General features: G+C 39.2%; 1 protein-coding gene across 1 annotated transcript in view; it reads right to left on the minus strand.

Moving 5' to 3' along the window:
- Nucleotides 1-9,310, minus strand: part of FBXO28 (F-box protein 28) — a 31,626-nt gene extending 22,316 nt beyond the window's left edge. Inside the window, exon 1 of the mRNA XM_043485246.1 lies at nucleotides 9,010-9,310. Within this exon, the coding sequence (XP_043341181.1) occupies nucleotides 9,010-9,276 (267 nt within the window). The 5' untranslated portion in view covers nucleotides 9,277-9,310. The remainder of the gene's footprint in view (nucleotides 1-9,009) is intronic.
- Nucleotides 9,311-9,569: the final 259 nt, after the last annotated feature.

Below are 9,569 nucleotides of genomic sequence, written 5' to 3' on the forward strand. Positions count from 1 at the left end.
CTGCTGAGGTAAGAAAATTCTAGAAAACACAATATACAAGTGCACATGTCATTAGCTGTATGATGATACCATCGCATGTCACAGAACTACTGGAAAACTCCACTGGACCTTTGTGAAAGAATGGGAGTAACAAATGCAAACAGTACCTCAGTACAGTAATGAAAATATTTTAGATCATATAGACTCCCTGAGTCTTGGGAATCCTTCTGGTAAACCTGGACCGCATTTGAGAACCACATTGCCACAAACAATAGTACTGAACTTTGTGTGAGGAAAAAAAGAAACTTTTATCATGTTATTGGAGGAAGAAAAAGAAAGTATGTCTTTGTGTGTGTGATAAGGGAATATAAAGCTGACTAAATTCTCATCTGTCATAGGAGAAAGTCAGTCAGTTCAGTCACTCAGTTGTGTCTGAAAGTCAACAGATATTATCAAGTAGAAAAAAGAAATAAACCCACCCAAAGACTTCAAAATGAACTCTGAGGAATAGAAATTGGGGATTTCATTGTTGTTAAAACTATTTAATGTGAGGCACCCTCTAACACAACTTTGTAGAAAAATACTCTTTTGATCTGTGGACTCTATAACTCTCTGATAATTTCTGAGTTGAAAAATGGAACTAAACCCACTGTGGTAATCATTTCCTATTTTTTTTTTAAAGTCAAATCATTATTCCGTACATCTTAAACTTATACAGTGCTATATATCAATGCCATCTCTATAAAACTGAAAAAAAAAATGTTTATTTACAAAGTAAAAAATTAAAGTCAGGAGGTTCAGTGGTAAAGAATCGGCTTGCAATGCAGCAGGCACATGAGCAGCAGGCTCAATCCCTGGGTTGGGAAGATCTCCTGGAGGAGGGCATGACAACCCACTTCAGTATTCCTGTTTGGAGGACCCCACGGACAGAGGAGCCTGGCGGCTACAGTCCGGAGTGCTGCACAGAGTAGGACATGACTGGAGTGACTCAGCACACAGCACACTGCGGTAATAACCTCAAGGTACCTTCTAAATTACTTCATTATTCTAGGACATTGCTGCACCAAATCTAGCTAAATACTCAATTTAGGAATCTTTTAATAATCTAGAAATGCAATGGAATGAGTACTGATTAGTATGAGTATACACTCGACCGAGTAATTTGCTATAAATAAATAACCAGGTAAGGTCAACCAAGGAGACTTAACGTGATCCTAGGCTTTAAAAGAAGAAAGGACAGGAATGCTAAGTTAATGCTGATGGAACAAAGGCACAAAGCCTGGAATGAATAAACCATTAGCAAACTACTTCTGAAGACAGTCAGATACTGAGAGGAATAAAATCTCCCATGTTTTGATCAGGAAAATCAGACAGTAATGAGAAATAAATTTAAAAGGAAAAAGAGCATCCATTTTGGGAGAGACCTGGTATTGGGACAGCTGACTGGTCATTTTCCGTAGGCAACTATAATGTTACAACCAAAGATAAGGTTCTGGAAATCTCACACGAAGATAGCTGAAACCACTGCAGATGAATCCCAAATAAAGAGGTAAAAGACAAGAAAATAGACTTATGAATGAGTCTTAACTGACCATTCTAATTAAAAGCTGGTAAAAAGATCAGAAAATATACATCTGAAACAAATACTATAAATCAACTATACTTCAACTAAAAAAAATTAGAAAATAGGAGGTAACAAAAGCAAACTAGAATAGCACCACAAAAACCAAAAAGATCTGAAGCATTAGTTGATATTATAGGAAAAGAACAGTATTTAATGTAATATTCTTCCTTTCATAAATGTTTTATAAGCACTGACTGACCAATAGCATAAAAACAAAGACACCATAGAGCATATAACTATCTTTCGTTTAGGATTCAGAAGGAAGCAAAGTGACCTCTGAAAAAACAGAAATATATTAATTTCCCCCAAGGTGAGCAGTATAATTATAACTGCTGTCAATGCATATTAACTTGCAAAACAAAATTACCTTATTTCAAGTGTAGCTCTAAATTTGGGGTTACTTTAATTATTTCCCAAGGCTACAGAAAAGAAATATCATTTCCCCAGTTATTAAAACAAAACAAAAATCCTAGCAGTTTGGCAATTTACTCAGGACAGAAAAATTCTAGAATCTAATAAACAAAGATGATGACTATCTCAAAAAAAGATCAATGTATTTAGAGATTAAGAAAATACATACTATATAAACAAAAAGTAACTAATGGAATAAGTATACAACAGAGACATTTAACTTGCCCCTCTATTATCTGCTGTTCTAGTATGAAGAACAGATTTGTTTTGTTATTTCAAGATTTAAAATGCCATGTTTATTCTTTTTACCGTTTTCTAACAAGTGATCAAAAATAAAAATTTTTCTTCACTTGTGTTTATTTAAAAATCTTTTTCAATCTGTTGTGCCACTATGGCCCTTCTTAAAAAGGCAAGACATACACCTTAAATCCATGAAATCCACAATTTTCTTGTTAAACCTAATCTCCAATATAAAATCTTGGTTGACTCTAAGATGTACATTTTCCATCTTTTAACATGTGACAGTGGAATGATCTTACAATATATATTATAACTGCCGAGCATTTCTTTCTCAGGTATCTTAGATGCCTTAAAATACACTGGGTTTCTTCAATTTTAAGATGCTGTGGCGACTTTAAGATATGTTTTCAATTTAATTAAAAAAAATTTTTTTAAGTACCACTATAATAATATAATTTGATCAAGATGCACTATCATTTAAAAAATATTAAAATATGAAACTATATCTTAGAATCAAGGAAATATTGTAGTGGAATCACATTTTTAATGTACTCATTTCGTTCTCTACAGTTCTCAAATGAACTGAATAGTCAATGCATGTGTGCTAAGTCGCTTCAGTCGTGTCTGACTCTTTGTGACCCCACGGACTGTAGCCCGCTAGGCTCCTCTATCAATGGGATTCTCCAGGCAAGAATATTGGAGTGGGTTTGCCATGCCCTCCTCCAGCGGATCTTCCTGCCCAGGAATCAAACCTGCATCTCTATGTCTCCTGCATTGGCATGAAGGTTCTTTACCACTAGTGCCACCTGGAAAGTCAATAGTTTTCCCCAACTACTAAGGAAGCTATTATCGAAGATTAGGCTGCTTATTAGACCCTTGACCTGAAAGGGACATAAGACACCAGAACCTACCCTTTCTTTTTACAGTGAGAAATCTGAGGCCGTAGGAACTTAGATGACTTGTTCAAGGTCATCCAATCATCAAGGGCAAAAAGCGAAATTAAGAATTTGGAAAAAAAAAGAAAAAGAAAATAATTTGGGTCTTTATTCATATACATACATACACACACACACACACACACACGTGTATCATTCTAATATGGACTTTAATATGGATTACTCTCAGTTTCCTCATTTTTTCATACTGGCAGGAAATGGCAACCCACTCCAGTACTTCTGCCTGGAAAATTCCATGGACTGAGGAGCCTGGTCGGCTACAGTCCATGGGGTCGCAAAGAGCCGGACACGACTGAGCAATTTTCACACATTTCAAGGATTAGCAAAGTAGCTAGGATGGCACCTCAATACAAACCAAGCTATGTTGGGGGCGGGGGGAAACAATCCAGGTCTTCTGATCTGTGTATTCCCTTCCCTAATTTGTTTATTTATTTTTGGCTGTGCTGGGTTGCACCAGCTTTTCTCCAGGTACAACAATCGGGGGCTACGCTCTTGTTGGGGAGCATGGGCTTCAGGGTGCTTGGACTTCAGGAGCTGCAGTTCCTGGGCTCTAGAGCACAGGCTCAGTAGTTGTGGAGCAAGGGCTTAGCTGCTCTGAGGCATGTGGGATCTTTCTGGACTAGGGGTTGAACCTGTGTCTCCTGCACTGGCAGGCAGATTCTCTACCACTGAGCCACCAGGGAAGCCCCGATTTGTGTCTTGTTAAATTTAGTGATCAGTAGCTATGTAGATTGAAATGTTTATCCTAATTATTCTCAATTGATTAGGATCTCTAATACTCTACTGCTATAGAAACTGTTGGCATGAATCTAGAAAAGCAGGACTTTAGTGGGGGCAGATTTTGCCACACTACTGAAGTTTTGCGATGGAGCTAGACCAAGATCTTCCTATAATCCTCTCAATCAGACAAATCTGTGCAGAATATTTCACAGCCATCTGTGCTGGATTCTTTAGAAAGTCATGAAAGAATGAACTGTGAAAAGGCAGGAGAAATGTTCCAGATTAAAGAGACTAATGCTTTATTAGATTTAAGAACTTAACTACCTCCCCAACCCTTCTCCAAGCTATCAAAACACATTTTGGGGACAACTGAGAAACCTGAATATAAAATGTAATATTAAATACCTTGGAAGTGATGATATTGTGATTATACAGAAGTATTTTAGGGGTAAAATGTCACTGTATTTGCACCTTACTTTCAAATGGTAAATGAGCGTACAAGATAAAGTCAATGTGGCAAAAAGTTAATGATGGATGCATGCGTGCTCAGTTGTGTCCAACTCTATGTGATCCCATGGACAGAGGTGATAAAATCATTTAAAAAATTAACAGTGAATGAGCCAGTCCTATACAACTTCCCATCTCTTTTACAAGAACACTTTAATCTTTTATAAGAAAAAATTCTATCCTCTTGGTATGGACCATTTAAGATATACTACATACAGAGACAGAGAGTTAATTCTCAATTGTCTGTTGGTAAAATTACAACAAATTAAAAATCCCCTGGGTGTCCCTCCTAAATATGCACTTGGAAAGAAAATATAAATTTAATATTACCTTGAACAAAACAATTAGGATAATTATACATCTTTTTTTTTTTTTTCTACTGGTAATGTTCTTCCATCTTCACTAACTGGATGAAAATTCATGACTCTGAGGAAGCCTCTGCTGATTAACCTCAACATTCTTGTATTTACTACTATGCATTTGTTATACTGATTCTTTGTAAACGTGCTCAAGGAAGGTGTGTACATTCTGTCTCAGTGATGATACTGTGGACAGGGTTACTGACTGGACACCTTTGAGAATCTGCAGGAGTGAAGTATTCCCAAAATATAATTTCTTACCTATACTTAAGAACTTGTTAATAAAATAAATAACCTGATGATGACATGGTAGGGGAAAAACCCCCCAGCAGTACATATATAATACAGCAATATTATATTCTATAATACAGCGATACAGAGCAATGGTTCTCATAGTGTGGTCTAGGGACCCTTGGGGTTCCCAAGATCCTTTCAAGAGTTTGTGAAGCTAAATCATTTTCATAATACTAAGATGTTATTTGCCATTTTCATGCTTATTCTCTCACAAGACACAGCAGAATGTGTGTGGCAACATGACATGTAATGACAGCTAATGGAATTATGCACTGTGCATTCTTGTGTATTTTAGAATTTTCAAAGGAAAGCAATTTGGGTCCTCAATAACTTTTAAGAGTGTAAAGGTGTCCTGAGACAAAATTGAGAACTATTGATATAGAGAAAGAGATATAAGGAAGACATCTTGCCTACTTAAAAAAAAAGGTAATACTTCCCCATTTTCCTTCATATTTTCTACCAGTCAACCCTCTCTACAACTGAGTTTTTCAAACACATTTCAAGAAAAGATGTGAAAGGAACTATAAATGAATAATAGGTTTAACTAGCTAAAGTGTACCAGAGAAATATCCTGGGACAAAAACATAGATTTATGTATTTTGTTGTCAAATGGAAAATTTCATTCCAGATAATAAGCATGACACTTGAATTGAACTTTTAATCAAATCTGTCCGGAACCACTAATAGGATTCCATTATATTTACAGGAGCTCCACTAGAACCACAGAGGAAAAATCTATAGGATCTCTTTATAAAAAAAGTGGCAGTCCACTGGGCTGCCAGGGAATTCCCTAAGACAACTTTTAAGAAGCCTTCCATACTTTTTTTTTCCCAGCGAGAACTCTGTACTCACAAGTCAACATTATTATGTTCCAACTGGGCTGTGATGTGCTCTGCAACTAGGTGCAGGACCATCCTTAACCTTTGCCACTTGTTTCAAAAACTCTCATACCTGTGAAGGGGGCCTTATGTGACAGACTATGCTGCATCAGCGCAAATTTATGTGATTTACTGGAAAACAACTTAAAGTACACGTTTTGTCATTTCAAAAGGTATCTTCATCCAAACAACTTTAAATATATTAGAGAAGTTAAATATTAAAGAACTATTTTTATGTAACCAGGATTTCCAACTTCTGGGTACATTTTGGAAGCAATAGTCAATGGCAGAAAAAACAAAACAAAATAAGGGATTCAGTTCAATAAGGAATCTGGACATTCCTTGGGAAATAACCAGACTGGAGAGTCAAATTTCAATTATTCATGGCAAAAGGAAGCAAAGATAATTGGAAAATGTTATTCTAGCAACTTGGGACAAACCGTATAAAGAAAATACAGAGCAGTAAGTACATGGACCTATCCTCTAATTTAGATGTTAACAATAGTTATGACTGAGGTCCTAATGTGTGTGCTCAGTCATGTCCGACTCTTTGCCACCCTTTAGACTGTAGCCCACCAGGCTCTTTTGTTCATGGGGTTTTTTGGGCAAGAACACTGGAGTGGTTGCTATTTCCTCCTCCAGGAGATCATCCATGACCCAGGGACTGAACCTGAGTCTCTTGTGTCTCCTGCATTGCAGGTGGATTCTGGACCACTGAGCCATCTGGGAAGCCCAAGGCTCTAACAGGGCAAGTAAGCTGAAGGAAGAAAAAAAGAAGCACCTGACAAATACATAAACTAGCTCATTAACTACTGAATGGTTGACATCTAGCTTTATGGAAACTAATTCTGTTCTTAATATCTCTCTTTTCTAAGTACACCCAACCTTAACTCTACTCAAAAAAATACTTGACAATAGAAGAAACAATGCAATTTATATGCCAGATAGCAGCATACACACTGGCATTGATTATCTCACAAACAGTCTGTTAGGTATAAATGGTCACTTAAATTAGAAAAGGCATGTAAAGCACATACTAGGCACTATCGCTTGACTGCCAATTTCATTAATGACCATAATTAAATTAATGCTGACACCTAGTGGCAAGAATCTTTCATGTTACTTGAATTGCACCTTATGACATATGAACCAAAGAATTTAAAACCAAAGACACTTCCAAATCGCCACAAAAGATCACCCACTTAATCTAAGAATTATCCATTAACCTTAAGTAAAGAAAGGAATAAGAAATAGTTCCCCATTACTAAAACAGAGAAAAAACCATCTTTAAGAAATAAAACTGGGAGCTGAATCTTTTTAGGGGAGTGGTAAGGGACTCCTTATGAAAAAAATCTCTGAAACTACAAATTTGTATCTTTAAAATACTAGAATAGATAACTGCTCAAAAATAAGAATGCAGCTGAGTATTTCACTTGAAAGAGATGTCATTTACTAATAAACTGTGGGATGTCTTTTTAACTCTGTCCCCTAGGATAGGCTGGTTTTCTTCCCTTTAAGAATGTTTTTAATTTTTAAAGAAGTAAAATGAACAACAAATGAACACCCCCGCCCCCCAGTTTTTCTCAATACTTATAAAACAGAACGGTGAACATGCCAAGCTTTACAAAGGCATTGTCTGGCTGAAAGGCTCAATCCAAATGTCATGTCCAATTTCCAGGCAACAGGAATGTATACCATGAATTCTGATCAAATATCATTCTTTAGAAAAAAATGGAAGGAATAGTTAGGATTCTACAAGAAATTCTAGGATAACATGTTTTGGAAATTAAGGGACAATCATTTTGAAATATTACTTTTCAAATGAATTTTCTATCCTGCAGACTGGCATGGTTGATGTGCTCTATTGACAAGAAAATAAACTATTCACCAGTTTGAATATTTAACAGCCTCCTTTAAAAAATATGCTTGCATCTCAAAAATACAATTATAATCAATTTTAAATTGAAGGTGTAAATCTAAAATAGAGTATATTGATTATTAAGAAAACGCTATACACAGCACATTCAGATGTCTTTGTCCTCTTAAAAACAATCCCGACCACATATTTAGCTTCTACATAGAAACGGTTTGTAAACATTTCAAAATGTCCACCTCCTTCAATTTTCTTACCACTTAAAGATAAATTCACTGAGGAAGCAAAATAACTGACTGAACTAAGATATTCATTGAACCTTCAGTGAAGCCTCTGGGATGAAGAAAATCCCAAAGGCCAATTCATTTATTTTCATTAATCATGAACAGAATTACTGTGATTTTAAGGTATAAAACCTCTTCTAAAGCTGGCGGGTGGGATTAATCACTAGTTAGAAAATGAAATGCAGGAGAGGAAAAAAACCTTCTCAAGGGGCAAGGTGCTTCACTATGGGATGGGAAGTGTCAGGGGTGAGGCAAAGCCCGATAGTCACTTCTCAGGATTGCCTTCGTTGGTCAACCAAGGCGCTGGGGTTGAGGTTACCAAAACGAGTTTGAATTCCTCCAAACCTCTACTGGCTTTTGGGAGGACTGACCGATCCGACTTTATCTTTTCCAACAAGGAAACTTGGGTGGTAAGGGGGAACAATACGTTCTTCTCACAGACAAACCAAACCTAGCCGGGATGATCTCGCCTACTTCGGAGTGCTAGCCCCCACCTCCAGCCTGGGGGTGGAAGGTGATATATAAAAGGCAGGTGATGAGACCCCCCTCCGGCGTCCATACTCAGGCCGGATAGAGGCTGTAAGCCCAGCTCTTACTGCCCCCGCCCGTGGCCCCGCTTCCGGGTCAGGGGCCCAGAGCCCCCGAGCCCCCCAAAGCCAAGTTCCCGCAGGCAGTCGCCCCCACTCCTCAAGCAAGGGCGGAATCTGGACAAGCCCCGCGGGCCAGCCCCAAGAGAGACTCTGGGGCGGGAGGGCTGCGGTTGGTGCTTTAGCGGCGGCTACAGCTCGCCAGGGGCTCCCTCCCCGGGGAACGCTCTTCCTTTTCGGGCCCTCCCCAGACCTCGGCTCTCGGAGAGGGCGGCAAGGGTCCCCAGGGGGCCTCACCAGACGGAGCTGGCTAATTTCGTCGTAGGACATAAAGCTGAGGATGTTCTCGATGGCTACGATGGGCAGCGCCACCAGCGTGTTGTTTTGAGGCAGCTGGTCCGGAGCCAGCGCCGGGGCTGGGGGCGCCTGGGATCCCGGCTGCGGGGGCTGGGGCGGGGGTGGTGGGGGCAGTCGCTGGGTAGAGGCGATGGCCGAAGGGGAGCCGCCGTCGCCGTGACCGCCGCCTCCTTCCTCAGCCATCCGCTCCTCCGACGCTGCCGCCATCTTGGGGGCTTGATTCCTTCCCCCCACTGCAAGGGGAACAGGGACACTTCCGGTGCGTCACTTCCTTCTCTTGAGCGTCCGGGAGGGGCACCTGGAGGAGGGGGAGGAGCCTATGGGATGACAGGCAGAGAGAGACACTTTGATGCTAGTTCAAGTGGGAAGGAGAGAAGATCAAGTAACCCCCTGGAAACGTGGTCATTGTAAGCTCTTTCATCTAAGATTGGAAACGACTTGAGGGCAGGGGAACCCTATCTGAAATTAACTTCACAGTGCATTTTTTCCTAAAGTGCTTC

The sequence above is a fragment of the Cervus canadensis genome, chromosome 13, assembly GCF_019320065.1.
Source record: "Cervus canadensis isolate Bull #8, Minnesota chromosome 13, ASM1932006v1, whole genome shotgun sequence".
NCBI lineage: Eukaryota > Metazoa > Chordata > Mammalia > Artiodactyla > Cervidae > Cervus > Cervus canadensis.